At 31.7% G+C, this 18335-nt stretch overlaps 1 protein-coding gene and 1 non-coding gene across 2 annotated transcripts; one reads left to right on the top strand and one right to left on the bottom strand.

Annotated features, from left to right (window-relative positions):
• The first annotated feature begins 5499 nt into the window (after positions 1–5499).
• On the top strand, positions 5500–9222 carry LOC110632415 (cinnamoyl-CoA reductase-like SNL6). Its single transcript, XM_021780638.2, has 5 exons — positions 5500–5958; positions 6422–6603; positions 8074–8268; positions 8389–8542; positions 8703–9222. Exons 1-5 carry the CDS (start codon positions 5694–5696, stop codon positions 8999–9001), a joined length of 1095 nt encoding a protein of 364 aa, XP_021636330.2. The 5' UTR covers positions 5500–5693; the 3' UTR covers positions 9002–9222.
• Positions 9223–9604: 382 nt separating this feature from the next.
• Positions 9605–9703, bottom strand: LOC131174341 (small nucleolar RNA snoR1). Its single transcript, XR_009144589.1, has one exon. It is a non-coding gene; the product is annotated as a small nucleolar RNA snoR1 (small nucleolar RNA).
• Positions 9704–18335: the final 8632 nt, after the last annotated feature.

The following is an 18335-nucleotide window of genomic DNA, read 5'->3' as shown; positions in this document are numbered from 1 at the left end:
ATTTATGAGTTGAAACAAGCTTCAAGGAGTTAGAACATCTGTTTTGATGAAGCCATTGAGTCATTTGGTTTTATAAAAAATGTGGATGAACCATGCGTATATAAAAAGGTTAGTGATAGCGCTATCACTTTCTTTGTCTTATATGTGGATGATATTCTGTTGATAGGTAATGACATAGGTATGTTGACAGTTATAAAGGTATGGTTGTCAAATACATTCTCCATGAAAGACTTAGGGGAGACAACCTATATTCTTGGAATTCGCATCTATAGAGATAGAGCAAAAAGAATAATTGGTTTATCCCAAAGTCTATACTTGGAAAAGGTATTAAAGAGGTCTAACATGCTTGATTTCAAGAAAGGATTGTTTCTAGTGAGACATGGTATCCACCTTTCTAAAGAGATGTCTCCAAAGACACTTGAAGAAAGAGATAAAATGGCCAGGATTCCATATGCTTCAGCTATAGAAAGTTTGATGTATGCAATGATGTGTACTAGGCCGGATATCGCATATGTTGTTAGTTTGACTAGAAGGTTTCAATCCAATCCAGGTTTGGAACACTGGATAGCTGTCAAGAACATCCTTAAGTACTTGAGAAGAACTAAGGATTTATTCTTGATTTATGGAGGTGGTAACTTGCAATTGGATGGTTATACTAATTCTAATTTCCAATCAGATATCGATGATAGAAAGTCTACCTCTGGGTTTGTGTTCATTTGTAATAGAGATGTAGTTAGTTGGAAGAGTTTCAAATAGAGTACGACTGTTGATTCTACTATAGAGGCTGAGTATATTGCTATATCAGATGCTATAAAAAAAGCTGTTTGGATAAAGAAGTTTGTGACAGAACTTGCAGTAGTTCCTTCCATTAAGTCAGCAGTTCTACTCTACTGTGACAACAATGGAGCGGTCATACAGGCTAAGGAACCCTGATCTCACCAGAAATCCAAACACATAGAAAGACGCTACCACATTATCAGAGAAATAGTTGGGTGAGGTGATGTAGCCATGTAGAAAATAGCATCAGCTGAAAATTCAGCTGATCCATTCACGAAACCTATGTCACAAGCTCAGTTAGACCGACATCTTGAGAAGATGGGTCTAAGATATTGTAATGAATGGCTCTAGTGCTAGTGGGAGATTGTTAGTAGTATGCCCTAGAGCATATCATTTAGTATGTATCTTGTACATATTTTATTAATAAAAAGTAATTTCACTTTTCCGTTTACATAATGTATTTATGTGTAATAGAAAATGTCCATTGATATTTTATTAGAAATTTTATTCTTAAGTTGTTAAGAATATGAGTGACAGTATTTTTAACACAAAGTATCATAAATTAGTTCACAATCGAGGATACTTCACAATAAGGACATGACTTATCCAGAAAGATTACAATCATGTTTGTTCCTAAGATATTTATATGAGATATAAATAAGATGGAATGGTGAGTCTCATGCCATATAACAAACATGATAGGCACTTATACATGATAAGTAGGTCGAACTAGTGACGCATATGACAAGCACATAGAGTTTACTCTTGTCAATGAATTGTCATATATCATATCAGTGCATATAATATTTAGACCTGAGATAACACAGTTATCTTGTATATAGGTAGTTTGAATTTGATACTGCTTTCATACTTGTACTGTGTATAGGTATATGTGCATGTGTTGGCTCCTACTAGTTATATATGGAGATAGGTATTGATCAAGATGGAATTTGTTACCCTAAGTAGATAGGGATAAAGTCCTATATTCATTTAATTGTTATTGATGTTTCAAGCTCCTGGCCATGACAGGCAGATTTAGTCAGAAAAGAGTTTTTGACAAGAAAATCTAATTAATCAAGAACTGGAATTAAAAGAGAACATAATATTCATAGCAAATGGGGTTTGACATAAACCATGACTTCAGCTCGAATTGAGATTTTGTAACAGAGAGATCTTAGTGCATGGTAACATATGATTATAGGTTCATTTAAGATATTCCTTATTACTGATTGAGTGGCCATGACATGCTATGCTAAGTGTCAACCATAGTCTATGAGATGCCTAAAATGATTTAGAGAAACCATTTATGGTAAGAAAGAGTTCTGATGATATTAAGAGTTAATATCATATCTCATTGCCAATTAGTGATGAGCCTAATAAGTCACACACATACACAGGATAATCACCAAGTAAAATATGATTTAATTGATTAATTAAAGAGTTTAATTAATTAATTAAATAGGTTTGATTTGCAATAAAATTGCAAAGTCTCTCATGACTTGAAACTAAATCTAGGTTATTGGATGTATAGTATAAGTTAAATTTATATTTAAAGTGTTTAAATATGAATTTAATTATGAGAAATTAATTAATAGAGATTAATTAATTAATTTATATTTGATATAAATTGATTTAAAGAGGATAAATAATGATTTTGGGTTGAGAATTCAAAATTACAACATAGGGGTAATTTGGTCATTTCATATGGTGACATGTGGCACCATGAGATGGTGACACGTGGCATCATATAAGTTTGTCATTTGTCTTCCTATCATGCAAGGTGATCAAAATCAAGATTAAGTCTAACTTTGACACTTGGCTTAATGTGATTAGGTCAATTAAAAATAAGATGTAATGTGGTGGTGACATGTGGCATAGGGTTTAAGTGACTTAATAACCTAATTATAAAAGGAAAAAGAAAGAAGAACAAAATACAACACTTTCTATTCCTCAAGGTGGCGGCACCTCTTTTTCCCTCTCCTCTTTTCATCTTTTCTTATCAATTCAAAGAGAATTACTCCACTCCCTTTGAATTAAAATTGCTATAAATTATTTCTAGTGTCCTACACACACATACAACTTCTTTAAAGGTAAAAACCCAATTTATAGTTGGTTGGAAAAGGCTTGAGAAGTAAATTGGGAGCTGTCCATTGGTGATCTTAGTGTGAACAAGCTAGAGGTACAACACTTGGGGTCCTAAGTGCTTCCTAAAGTTGCCAATTACATTCATAGTGTATCAAAAAGTTTAGTTTTCTAACTTCTCTTTTAAACTAGGGTTTAAATGAATTAATTTGTTAATTCACAATCTTGAATAGCAAACATAGATCCTAATACATATTAAAAGTGTTTTAATATGTAATTGAGCATTGAAATTAATTAGGCACATAAGAGATGTGGTATGGTGCATATAACCCTAGAAGAAAATTTTTGAAATTTAATACTCTAATGAACTAATCATCATGCTTTCACTCTTTCATATAGAGGTATTTAGAGGTTAAGAAAGTGGTTCATGAAAGTTACCCCTTCGAACTTTTAAATGTTGAAAAAGCTTTTTGATCAGGGTCAACAAGCTTTTATTGAATACTTATACTTTAAATTACTATATAAATAACTAATATCTAACTGTTAATAGCTAGTAAAATAATTAATAATTATTAAAAAAACTAGCATCTATTAGAATAGTTAATATTATCGAACAGATGAGTATTTCATAAAAAATTACCTCATCAAAATTTAAAAATTGAACTACCAAGATTAATATCGATTAATATTTTATTTTTTATTTGTAAAAATTACAATTTTAAATATTTTGTTAAAATTATAATTTTATATACAACTAATTTCAATATTATATTGCATTAATTAAAAGTTTTTTTTTATATAATTATTGGAGTTTTAGGAAAATAAAAAGAGATGGGCATGAGTGGCGGAGAAGTCAATGGTGTAACTAGCAATGGGTAAGTGACAGCAAGTAAGCCAACTAACATTTTCTTTAACCCCGTGCGTACTTGCCGTTCAACATGTGACAGTGCGACCCTAATTTTCCATTGACTTCTCGGCTCAGCTCATTCTGGTGGGCGCTGGCTTAGCTTAGTCCAGCCGTTTTTCTTTTGATGAAATGAGGACTCCCTTTGAACATTTGAGTTTTTTTACCCCATTTTATTCAATAATTCCACTTTTTTTTGGTAAATATAATTCCACTTTGATAAATGCTCATTTAAGATTTTTTTTTTTAATAATTCACTCATAAATTTAATTTAATATATTTTTCAATAATAATATTAAATTTTTTTATATAAAATTATTTTGATAGTTATAAATTAAATTTATAAAAAATTATAGAGTCAAATTGTAGTTAAAATTTTATTATTAAATGAAATATATGTTTCTTATTATTTAATCAACTTAAAACAATCAATTTAATTTTAAAATTTAAATTGCATTATCTTTTCATTTAATAAAAATATTATTTTTTGTTTTTTTTAAATTTAAAATGCAAATATCAGTCTGTCTAATCTAATTAATAAAGTTTGAATATCAATTTTGTCTTTTACAAAACAAGAAACTAAAATAGACAATTCAATTTATGAATTAAAGTGACAATTTTGAATTTTGGGGTATGGATGAAACATAGAAGGCATGCATAGGACACTTAAGATCCAAATTGCTATTAACATCTAAGACCACCATCATCCATATTCTAAAAACTTAAAACAAAATTTTCTTAATTCAATTAAAATAAAAAATTATTAACTTATATTTTTTAAATTTTCTTTTACATAATAAAAATAAATTTTAAAAGACTAAAATTACAAATGAAATACCTTAAAAGACATATAAATTTAAATATTATATCCGTCATTTATTTTATTCCTGTATTTAAATGAAAACACTATGTATTCTTTATTAGCCCCTATGCCTACATGTTGTTTTTGTCACTAGGAGTAGGGATGAGCATTCAATTAACTGAATGAAACCAAATTTTAAACTAACTAAAATTTTAATTAATTATATTCATATTAATCGAACTAAATTAAAATTGAGAGAAAATCAAACCTAACTGAAATAAAAATCGAAAATATTTGGTTTATTATTGGTTATAATCTAAAAATATTATATATATATTAATTAATAAATAAAATATTAATAAAAATATATTTTCAATCTTTTTTTACTTAAAAATAATAAATATGATTTATTATTAATAAAAATTAATTACAAATTAAATATTATTAATAAAATTATAAAAATATATTATTAATAAAAATATAATTAATATATTAATTAAGATAAATTTAATTATTTAGATTAATTAAATTACCAAATCAAAATTAACTAAACAGATAACTAAAAATTTTTAGGATTATTAATTAAAATCAATTTAAATCAAACTCATTTTATTAAAATAATAAATTTTATTAATTCAATTCAATTATTTCATTATAATTAAATAATACACACTGGAGTTTTCTTTCTTTATCAATCAATGTTCAATTTTGCTAGATTATAAGAAGATAATATTGGTGTTAGCGTGTGACTCGAAAATATTCATAAAAAATATATATATTAATTATAAAAAAGTTTGGACAATTGTGCTGATGTAGACGCCATGCATGGCATGACATGACATGGGTGTCTGCAAGCTGCTTCCTCCTAAGCCAAGCTAGCTGGTCCTGTCGTATAAATCACAGTGAAAATACCCTGTGCATGAGGAGCTAGTATAATCACCCTCTTCTCCCCGTGTACAAGTCCGCTGCTTTTAAGCCATACTTTTGCTTATTATTAGCTCATAAGCTTCTGCTTCAAGCAGCGTATAAATATATCAACGCTATATAGTCTACAATTCCTGTCACATCCACTTGCTTCTGCTGCCACTCTTCCATTTCGAATAATCGCTTCTACAACCTCACACCCAAATGGGTTTTATAGAGTCCGAAGAGAGGAGACTTATGGAGATGGAAGAATTGAAGCGCATGCTGGTTGCCTGCGCTGGCCTCAGCCGCAGAAAAGACCAAGAAGATTTCCAAGGCTTGCGTTTTTCTTCCACAGGTTTCGATATCGACGACCTCGTTGGTCAGAAGCTTGTTTGCGTTACTAGCGGTGTTTCCTTCCTTGGCCTCGCCATCGTCAACCGCCTCCTCTGCCGTGGGTACTCCGTCAGAATAATTGTCCACACTGAAGGTGATTTCCGTGAATTGCCTTTAATTATTATTATTTGATAAACTACTGATTTTAGTCATTAATCACAGTAACGTAAGCTTGGGGAACAGGTCATGGTTCACTATTATTTATTTATTTCTAATTAATGCTTGCAAAATCTACTGTTACATTTTAGTTTGTGGGTATGTTGATTCCTCCTGAAATTTTTAGATAATTTACTTCTAAAAATACCATTATTAGTGCTGAATTTAGCCGAATTACAGGAAAAAAAGCCTGATCCATTATCTCACTTCATGTTAATAAATTTATATTAATGGTTTCGAGTTTCAGTCTCTATTGAGTCATTTATCAAAAAAAAAAAAAAAAAAAATATATATATATATATATATATATATATATATATATATATATATTTATGTTAAATTAACATAATAATGATCAAGTAATTTGAAATGGGTTTTGAGGGATTAAGTTGAAAATGCAGAGGACATGGAGAAATTGAGGGAGCTGGAAGTCTCCGGAGAGATGAGGACAAGCAATAACAGCATCAAAGCAGTAATGGCCAAACTAACTGAAATTGAAAGCTTATTGGAAGCATTCGAGGGGTGTCGTGGAGTCTTTCACACCGCTGCTTTTACCGACCCTGCTGGCCTCTCTGGCTACACTGTGAGTTCCTTTCCTTGCCCTTTGACGAGGGACTTTCTTGCTCACTCACACTACATCCCTATTTCAAAAGAACATGAGTTTCATTGCTTAAATCCCTTGACAATTCCAGAGAGAATAGAATCTGAGTTGGATTGAATTTTCAAACTTATTTCAAAATTCTTCTGTCCCATTGTAAACTAGGTTATGAAATTATAATGCCAACCCTCACTCCTATAAGCATTGCCTGTCAATCCCAGGAATTTTTAATTTTATCCCTTCTGGCAATGCATCGTTGTATATTAATCCACAGCTACTGCCAAGGTCTCATTGATTTTAGGAGCAATCTTGGCCATTTCTGGTCCACTCAAAATACAAAACCTGTGTTCCATGACTCAGTCATGTATCATTGAGGGCATGCTAACCTTCTTGGCAACATTTATTTTTATCCTGTGTCTCGTAGGCATCACCTGCTTCCATTATCACTTGACAACTACATTTTTTTCTCTTGCATTGTGCTATTGAATCCATGTTTGCTTCTTGCATCAGATATAGTAGGAATTGCAAATCAGATTCACAGATGCTCAGTTATAAAAAAAAAAAAAAAAAAATGTTGTTGCAAAACTTGAGACGGAAATAATAGGCAGTGTACTAGCATGAGGTATGAGATCAGCAAGGGCTCACCATAAGGCCCCACTCAAACCACCACTTTTATCTCATTTCCATTGATGCTATTTTTGTTTTGAAAGGAATGCCATTTTGTGGGGTTGAGCCCATTAGGCCCATTCTAGTCTCCATTGAAGTACATGCTTACATGTGCATGTATTGAAAGAGGGAACCATGAACTAACTAAAGATTTCTTTCTTTGATCTATTTCTTCTTTTACCCCGTAAAGGCCTAAACCAAACTCCTGAAAATAGATTCAGTTTGGTTGGTTACAGTCTATCTATCTTAGTTCTTTTAGTTAATAATATTATATATTTTGCTTCTTATAAAGTTTTTGATGTAGGGAACTAACTACTTTTCTAGCTCACTAAATGAAATGGTTTCATTTTCATGCCCAATGTCAACTACCACCTTTGGAGTAATGTTGTATTTAATTATATACTTGTTCAGAAAGGAATAGTTTTTATGGAGTATGAGAATAATCATAAATATAGTGGGTAGATTGGATTGTTTTGAAAGCAGAGGTGTTCACCTTCCAGGGACCCTTCCCCCACATAATTAAAATACCAGATTTGAACTTGGAGTTTTGTCCCCAGATTTTAGATTAATCTACTCAACTCCAAAGAAAGGATCTGTAATTCTTTTTTCTAATTGCATCATTATCATACTCTTAACTTTGAATCCCCCCTTTCATCTGAGTTAACAAAGAGAAAAAAAAAAAACAAGAAGAAAAGAGTTATTGGCAAGTTTAATACGTAATTAAATTAATAAATTCATTCTGCAGATAAATAAATTACTCTTATTTATAATTATTCTTCATTCTATTAGAAATCCATGGCTGAAATAGAAGTAAAGGCCTGTGAGAATGTCATCATGGCATGTTCAAGAACAACGTCTGTAAGGAATTGTGTGCTCACATCTTCACTTCTGGCCTGTTTATGGCGAGATGCCTCAACACTAGATCTCTCCCCTGTGATTAACCATGAGTCCTGGAGTGATGAATCACTTTGTATGGACAAGAAGGTACTTTTCCATCCAAGTTACATACTGGCAGAAATTTGTTTTTCTCAGTTTAAGCTAGACCTTGTACTCTTTTTGCAAATTTTTTTGACAAAGGTTATTCCATTTTCCTAAATTATGCAGCTCTGGTATGCACTGGGTAAATTGAGAGCAGAGAAGGCTGCCTGGAGAATAGCAAAGGATAATGGTTTAAAATTGGTCACCATCTGTCCAGGCCTCATTACAGGCCCAGACTTTTTTCCTAGAAATCCGACAGCAACAATTGCATATCTAAAAGGTAGAATTCCAGGTTTTCAGATTTTTGGGGAATTTCCTTAGAAATTGTTAGATGGAAAAGGGATTGTCAGGAATTAAACTCCTAACCCTCCTGCACTTCAAGGCAGACATTTGTCCATTTGGCTAATTTGAGCTGCAATTTTTGAATGTTGAACATGCAGGAGCTCAAGAAATGTTTGCAGATGGCCTGCTGGCAACTGTTGATGTTATGAAACTAGCAGAGGCACATGCTTGTTTGTTGGAGGCTATGAACAAGACAGCATTTGGCAGGTACATTTACTTTGATCATATAATTGAGAGAGAGGCTGAAGCAGAAAAATTGGCAACAAAGATGGGAATGCCTGCAGACAAGATATGTGGAAATGCACCCATCAACGTTCAGGCTAGATTTGAATTATCAAATAAAAAGATTTTAAACCTCATGTCAAGAACACTCCGCAGTTGTTACAATCAAAGTTAGAAACTCGGAAGTCACTGTTTCATGCTATGCTGTTTATTAGTGTTTGGAGGGAAAGAAAATAAAATAAAATAAAAAAAGAAGATGAGCATGGTTTTGTTTTGACATCAGTTGCTTTTCTTTTGATGTGGAAATATAAACATTTTCTAGTTGAAATATGTATTCATTACAAGACCAAATTGTAAAGGTCAATTTCCTAGCCAATGCTATAGATTTTTTGAGTAGGGAGATTACTAGTATGGTTGGATCATAATTTGAAATGGTTTGGTACGGTTATTTTACGTGTTTAAGAAGATTATTCAAAAAAACTAAAACTCTATAATTCAAAAAAAAATATTTATTTTTTCACGTATTTATAGCATCAATAATATATTTATAATTCCAATTTTTACAATTTTTTATTTAAAAAATATTTAAAATCTAAACAAAAATTTTTTAAAAAATCTAATTTCTATTTTTTAATTACTGTTAAAAATAAAAAAAAATAATAATATATATTTTTTCAAAACAAAAAAGCCATTAAATTAGAAAAAAAAAAGTAATGAACAAAAAAACCAAAAGGAAAAAAAAATTGTAACACGTAAGAAAATGTTGAGCAGCGCGAAGGGCTCAGAGAGTTGCTGTATGTGCTCAAAGAAGAGCTTGGAAAATCAAGCTCAACTCATACAAGAGGTGTCAGAATTTTAAGCACTCTTCATCTTTGCCCATTATTCTTCACTAACACACACTAACAATATCTAATTGTAAGAATAAGATTAAGGAGAAACAGATGAATTATTGATCTCATGAATCAAGAAGAAACGGAAGAAATTTGCAGAGAACGGCTAGCGAGTTAGGGTTTCTGAGAGCAATGAAGAAGAGGGTTACTTGCAAAATTTAATGATTCTTTCTGGGCTTTTTGGGTTGGGCCTACTAGCTAGTAGACTTTATATCACAGACCAGAGATGAAATTAAGGCCATATTTAGTTAGGGCAAGTAAGTTAAGGAATTTAAAATTTTTAATTTTATTGGTTAATAGTTATTAAGTTTAAATTAAAATTAAAATCAAGCTAAATAACTTGAAAATCAAGTTTAAATAGAGAAAAAATCAATCAATGTCTAAAAATTAATCGGTTCAAATCGAATTGAATTAGAACAATTTAATTCGATTTAATTTTTATACATTTCGAGTCGGTTCAATTTTTTAAAATATTATAATTTAATTAATTCAATTTTAATGATTTAGTTCGATAAAAACCAAATTCTCAGCTCTAATTTGAAAGACCTCACTACACCGACACAGGGTCGAACCATTGCTTTTCTTTAATCTGTTATTGCATTTTGCCTTAGAATTGCAAATATGAAAGACAAAGGCCAAATGGGTTAGATAATAGAGTGGATTTCTTCCAAGTGGAATTAAAGTTTTATGTGGAACAAATGGTTATGAATATGGTGAGTTGATAGTGAAATGACAGGAACTGCAAAGAAAAAGGTTGTTTCCTCTAGCTTTTGTTTGTGTCATGATAGATTGCTACCACATTCTTCAATTTTTTTTTTTTTTTTTTTTTTTTTTTTTTGTCATTATTACTTTAGACCAAGTGTGGTTTGCAAATGGCTTTTAGGAACAAACAATCCTCAATAATTGGGAGTTTACCTTGAAATGATATAGTTTGGAAATGTTGATAAGCTAATGCTATTTGTAATCGACTTTGTGAATGAGAATTTCTTATTTAGATTTGATACATTATTGACTAAAATTATATATATAATGAGATTTATATATAAAATATATGAAATTTATATATTTGTATTTTAAATTTATTTGATTTAATTTTTTTTAATCAGTAAAATATTTTTATTGATTTATTTTCTTAAATACTTAAATACTAAAAAATATAAAAAATATTTTTAAAAAAATAAATAGAGATTAAAATTCTCCCACAAAATCTATAAAGAATATTTGAGATTTTGGATTTATTTTGAGGCGTGAGAATTTATGTATTCAAACTATAGGGCACAGTTAAATTTTATTAAATATCTATTTAATTGAACTATTATGAATTAGCTTTTAATTTTTAGAATTTAGTCATTAATTATAATTGCTAGTGAGTTGTCAAAAAATTAAAATATTAGTTTTTTTTTTAGAAAAAATATTAGTTTTTTCTTAATATGATAATATTACTTGCATTCGAGTGTTTGACTAAATCATATATTCAGCTAATCCAAAATTATTACAACGCAAAATAATTATTAATATCTAAATATAAGAGACGAGTAAAGAATTATATTGATTAAGGATATAATTATTGAAACTAATTAAGAAAAAGATGAATTATCCATAAAAATTTCTTACAACACACACTCAATCACCTTATTTGAAAACTAGAATTCTAAAAAATTCAATTCCATTGATTTTTTTTATTAATTTTTATATTTAAAATAAAAAATTATTGAAAAAATAAATCGAATTTAACTTCAGCTCAAATGGAGAAAATTTGTTTAAATCTTATATATAACACAAACATTTTATTTCAAATCTGTCACAATCCAATCCTATGGGCCGGACCGGCACTATGACTTAAGCCAGCTTAAAGCCCCCGAGGCCCATAGTAAGCCTAACTATTTCTCAACCCAATCTTAAGGCCCATTTAGACCTAATTTCAAGAATTCAACCGAACAGAGTCCGACCATAAAATGAACCATTCAACGGAGAATTTTTTACTTGTTCGACCTGTAAACACAATATATAATAATTTGAGGAGCTTAGCTCACCCTCAACATACTCATAATATCATAAAATCCAATGGGAGCTCAGCTCCTTCATCCAATCCAGTCATGCATGTATTTAATATTCTTACAAATTCAACACAATATTATATTACAGACCCAAATTAATTAAAATACTCCTAACATATTCAGAGTCTAAAATTTAACTCAATTGTACAAAATACATTAGATACTACTAATTGACCTGTGAAGAAGAAGAGCAGGTTAGTCACAACAAGTAATCCTCCTGTAGCCTGGAAAAATAGATGAATAGGAGTGAGCGTTTGACTCAGAGAGTAAAATACTAATTTTAACCGTAATTTCTATAGCTATCTAAAGCTAATGCATCCTAAGGAATGGAATGCAACATCATCATAAATTTTATACAAATCACATCATAACAGTATAAAGACAATTTGGAGCACTCACACACCCAACACTATTCAAACAGTACATATATGGGAGCTGATCTCCTATACAGCTCTCTTAATCCAACCTCTGCCAGCGAGTGTCTCTCAAGCCAGACTTTTGCTTAATAAACTAAATGCGGGGGCCAGCGAGTGTCTCTTAAGCCGTGCCTATCCTGACTTTGGGTCCCAGCGAGTGTCTCTCAAGCCGTGTCTACCCTTCCTATCCATATCCAATACCACATACCACACACACACCAACGCACGCACACGGCTCTAAATTACCACAAATAATATCCATGGCACTTCATCAATTTAGAATGCAATATAAGACGTGCCTAGTGTTTAACTATATAGATACATATTTATAAGTGATGCATGGGCATGCTTGAATATATAATAATATTGAAATTATAATTAAAATTAATATTTTACTCACAGACTTAAATTGAGGTCACTGTGGTGACTGGGCAGAGTAGAAAGGCTGTCCCGGCTCACTTGACAAATTTTATTACAGTTATTTAATATATTTGACTCAATACAAGTTTGAAAAAGACCAAAGACACCCTAAGTCATGCTGAAAATCCGGCAGAGTCTCTCCTATACCTAGGACCTACCCAACCTGCAAAAGGGCTCAAAATGCACTTCTATATCCACAAGTCACACATTCACAACTCAATCACATCACATGGCCCCTCCTGAGCCCACCCAAACAGTCAATAATCATAATTTGAAAAATTATAATTTAGTCCCTACAATTACTCCTTTAGCAAAAACTACCCAAATGAGCTCTGAAAATTCTAAAACTTTGCCTCGCGGTCCTTAGCAATATTATAGAGCTAACGCAAAAGGAATTATATTTTTCTAACCTACTACGAATATTTTATAGATTTTTAATCGAAATCAGGCACTAAATAATTACGAAAAATGAGGGTTCGGGTTTACCTATGCCAATTCTGACCCTGGAGATGCGTCCGAAACGTTTGAAAATGGTGGAATAGCTTATACTCTTAGCTCGGTTCTGAAGCTTTCCCGGTAGTCTGTCTACTCGGCCTAAAATTGCAAATCCGAGCAACCGTCGAATTTCTACTAATTGAATGTACCTACACGAAACCCATAACACCGGGGTTAGTATATAATTTTTACAAAATTTTCTAAACTCATTTAATGCTCGAAAAAATATTGCGAAGTCTTGCCGGACCCATCGAAAAACGGTGTCGAAAAAATTTGAAATGGGTATTACCGCGAAGCTCTCGACAAGTGGAGCACTCCGGTACTCTCAGATTTTTTGTGGGGTTTACGATTTTCGAGAAATCTAGCCCGAAAATCAAAATGGGCTAAAACTTCTCGAGTAAAAATTAGACAAACCACTCGATGAATTTTTGTGTTCTTGGTGTCTATGGAAAGCTTTCGAGGTGTAGATGTGTTTTGGGACAAGACCCGATCCGATTGGTGGCCGGATCTGTTGGATTTTGGCCGGGAAGGTGAAAAGTCACACAGCATGTAAAGGGAGCTTTTGGGCTATTTTCCAGTGGCCTGGAGCATCGGCCGGCGGTGGGAAGGGGTGCTGGAGGTGCGTCGGCGAGCTGGGAAGGTTGGGGCAACAGTGGGGCTGTGAGAGGAGGAGAGAGGAGAGAGAAAATGAGAGAGAGAGGGAGAGCGTCAGGGGTGCGCAGAAGAGGAAGAGGAAGAAGGAAAGGAAAAAGGGTCGGTCCGATTCTATTGGTCAGACCTGGTCCGGTTCGATTTGGCAGGTTCAATTCAAGATATCCGAAATTGAATTTTTACTTTGCTTTGGGACTAAAAACGAGGCTCAAAAATTTCAAAAAAATTTCAAAAAACTCAGAAAAATTCGTAGAGTCTAAATATATTTTTAGTTTTGTCACGTGGTCTTTAAATAAATTGTTAAAAATAATCAAAATTTTATATTTTTAAAAAATCAAACTCGATTTCAAAAATTCAAAAAATTTCAAATAATTTTCCAAAATTTAAATAAAATAAAATATTAATATCTACCCATAAAATAATTAATTTAAAAATTAGGAGTGTTACAAAATCAATATGAGACAACATATACCCTCTCACGTTAAGAGCGTAAAATCTACAGGCAAACACATATATAGTGGTCCAATGTTGAAACAGAAACAGAGTAGACTCTGATACCATGTTGAGAAAATAGACCGAGTCTAACTCTATCCTAAACGTTAACTCAAGGGGAGGAGATTTACGCATGTCTTATATATACTATAAATATCTTATCCAAAATCAATGTAGGACAATAAAAATCCAATAATTTTTATTTAAAAAATAAAAATAAGTATGATTATATACGAATTGAATTAAAATTTTTTTTTTATGAATGATTTATTCCGAATGAAGTATGCATTATCACGACCTGATTTTTGAGCCAGACCGGCACTAGGACTTGAGTCAGCATAGGGCCTCCGAAGCCCGTGGTAAGCCTAACTATTTTTAAATCATGCATAAAACCTACAACGGTAGCCCAATTCTAAGAAAATAAACGGACAGAGTCTAGCCATAAATTGGACTATCTAACGGGAAGCATTAACTCACCTGACTTGTAACACATAATATCAAAATCTGGGGAGTTTAGCTCACCCTCATAATCCTGAAAATAAATAAATCAACATTTGTGAGCTCAGCTCCCTCCATCATCACATACATCCGTATAATCTCACATAAATAAGTTTACAACTCCAAAAATTCTGATACATGCAGAGTTCTAGAATTAAACAAGGATAATAAAACTATATTTAAATTTTGCTGATTAAATCTGCAGGAAAAGAAAGCAGGTTAATCTCAATAAATCCACCTGTCACCTGAGAAAAAATAATTGAATAGGGATGAACATTCGATTCATAGAATAATATATTGATTTAAAATATAATTTTAATAACTATCTAAATCTAATGCATTCCTATATATAAAATACAACATATTCTTATAGTTTCAAACAGTTCAAACAATGTTTGCACAAAAGATAATTTAGAGCACGCATATACCCGTGTGTCACATCAATACATATATGACAGTTGATCCCCTAAACAGCTCTCTTAATCCAATACCTGTCAGTGAGATCAACTCAAAGCGGACTTTCGCTTAATAATCTAAGTGCTCACCTCGACTTATCCATATATAAGGATTGGGTTCAACGAGATAAGTTCCATCCGTGACTACCCGTCCTACCATATCCATATCCACACCATACCCATGCTAATATGTGCACACAGCTCCAATTTACCTTAAGGCGACATCCACAAATAAGTTCATTAATGTATGCAACACAGGATTGTGCTTAGCATTTAACTATTTATACACATATATTTATAAGTGAATGCATGAGCATGCCTTGAATATAAATTGATAATATTGAAATTATAATTAAAATCAATATCAACTCGCAACTTATCCAAAAGTCACTGGGGTGACTGAAAAGAAGAGGAAGGCTGACTCAGATCATCTAAACAATTATATTCATGAATTTATCAATAATAAAACAAAATAAAGAGCTTAAAGAATTAAAGGCACCCTAAATTTTATGCCGGAAATCCAGTAGAATTTTCCTTGTACTTAGGACCTATCCAACCTGGAAAACACCTCAAATAACACTTCCTAATCTAAAGGCCTTAGGTCCACAACACAACAACAATATAATGCCCCTCCTGGGTCTGCTCAAACAATCAAATCTCACATATTTATACTATTCAACTATTAAGCTTAAAACTAACATTTTACAAAAACTATCCAAACTAACCCTAAAAATTCTATAATCATACCCTGCAGTCTTTAACAATGCTATTATACTAATACAATTGAAATTATAATTTTCTAGCTACTCACGAATATTTTATAGATTTTATTCTAAGCTTAATACTAAATAAAAAGGGCATTTGGAGTTAGGGTTTACCTACACCAATTTTGACACCTGAAACTAGTCCAGGGCATCTAAAAATGGTGAGAAGCACTGTAATATTAACTCACTTCTGAAGTGTGTTCGACAGCTAGCATGTCTGCTCCGAAATTACAGTTCCGGTCACCGATAAAATTTTTTTGAAACAAAAACACCTACGTGAAGTGTACAACACCAGGAGTTAGAATATAGTTTTTATTTAATTAAAAAGACTCATTAAAGACCCAAAAAATTACTGGTAAATTCGTGGGACTCACCGAATTTTTGAAGGAGAGGAAGCATGAAAAATATAAGTTTAGAACATTGAATTTAAAAATTTTCTTCTAGGGTCTCATGCATAATGCAAAATTCATTATTTACCTAATTGATTTCAATGTTAAAAAGCATATTAAAACACTTTTAATATATTTTTGGATCTACATTTGTCATTTAAGATTTTAGAATTAACAGATTAATTCATTAGAACCCTAGATTAATTCAAGAACATGTACACTAATCTTTTGATGCACTGTAGTTGTGTTTGGTACCTTTGGGATGCACTTAGGACACCAGATGTTGTCCCTCTAGCTTGTCCACACCAAGATCACCAATGGCAACCCCTTGAACAGCTTTTCAAGCCTTTCCAATCAATTAGAAATTCAGGTTTTGTCTTTAAAGAGATTACAGATGTATAAAAGACACTAAAAACTATTTCTAGCAATTTTAATTCAAGAGAATGTTGGCAATTCTCTTTGAATTGATGAGAGATAAAGAAGAAGAGAGGGGAGAGCTTCTTTAGGTGGCGGCACATATGAAAGAATAGCAGCTTGTTATTTTTTTCTTTCATCCTTTCCCTTATATAGCTAGGTCATCACTTAAAACCCTTGTTACATGTCATCTTCTGATTGGCTCTTAGTTTAATTGATCCAATCACATTGTGCCAAGTGTCAAACTTAGATTTAATCTTGACTTTGATCATCTTACATGATTAAAAGACAAATGGCAAGCTTATGTGTAGTTCCATGTGTCAACATCTCATGGTGCCATATGTCGCCATGTGAAATGACGAAAATACCCTTGTGTCATAATTTTGAGTTCTCAACCCAAAATAATTATTTCTCTTCTTCTAATCAATTTATATCAAATATAAATTAATTAATTAATCTCTATTAATTAATTTCTCATAATTAAATTCACATTTAAACACTTTAAATATAAATTTAACTTATACTATATATCCAATAACCTAGATTTGATTTCAAGCCATGCTAGGGATTTTGCAATCTAATTGCAAACCAAACCTATTTAATTAATCAATTAAACTCTTTAACTAATTAATTAAACCACATTTAACTTGGTGATTACTTGTGTATGTGTGTGACTCACTAGGCTCATCACTAATTGACAATGAGATATGATATCAACTCTTAAAATCATCAAAACTCTTTCTTACCATAAATGATTTCTCTAAATCATTTTATGCACCTCATAGACCATGGTTAACACTTAGTATAGCATACCATGACCACCCAATCAGTAATAAGGAATACCTTAAATGAACCTATAATCATATGTTACAATGTACTAGAATTTCTCTGTTACAAAATCCCAATTCGAGCTAGAGTAATGGTTTATGTCAAACCCCATCTGCTATGAATATTATGTTCTCTTTTAATTCCAGTTCTTGATTAAAAAGATTTTCTTATCAGAAACTCTTTTTTGTTTAAATTTATTTGTCCTGGCCAGGAACTTGAAACATCAAGAACAATTAAATGAACATAGGATTTTATCCCTATTTACTTAGGGTAACAGATTCTATCTTGATCGACACCTACCTCTATATATAACTAGTAGGAGCCAACACATGCCCATATACCCATACACAGTACAAGTGTGAAAGCAATTTTGTATAGTCCCCAACAATTCAACAGCTCACTTTGTTGCTTTTTTCTTGCCTCTATCTGTAACAGCAAAAGAAGCTATCGCTGAGTATAAAAATACTCAGTGGTGCACAATAAAATGTAAAATACGTAATGTAAAACATTTATTAACAATTCACAATTTCTTTTCACAAATTTCACAACTCATTACAACACAATTTTAGTCAAATAATTTAATAACACAGTGTTACCAATCCATACACATCTTAAGCCATGACACAAAATTTCCGATCAATGCCGTATTGTACACCACGACAAAGCAACCTACAACCTCACTAATCAAAATCAATGAGGGAGGTGGCTAGCTAGCTAATGAGTACTCATCCAATCTCGAC

The sequence above is a fragment of the Hevea brasiliensis genome, chromosome 15 (assembly GCF_030052815.1).
Source record: "Hevea brasiliensis isolate MT/VB/25A 57/8 chromosome 15, ASM3005281v1, whole genome shotgun sequence".
Classification (NCBI taxonomy): domain Eukaryota; kingdom Viridiplantae; phylum Streptophyta; class Magnoliopsida; order Malpighiales; family Euphorbiaceae; genus Hevea; species Hevea brasiliensis.
The sequence above is the reverse complement of the archived record's forward strand: the minus strand, read 5'-3'. Positions and strand labels throughout refer to the sequence as shown.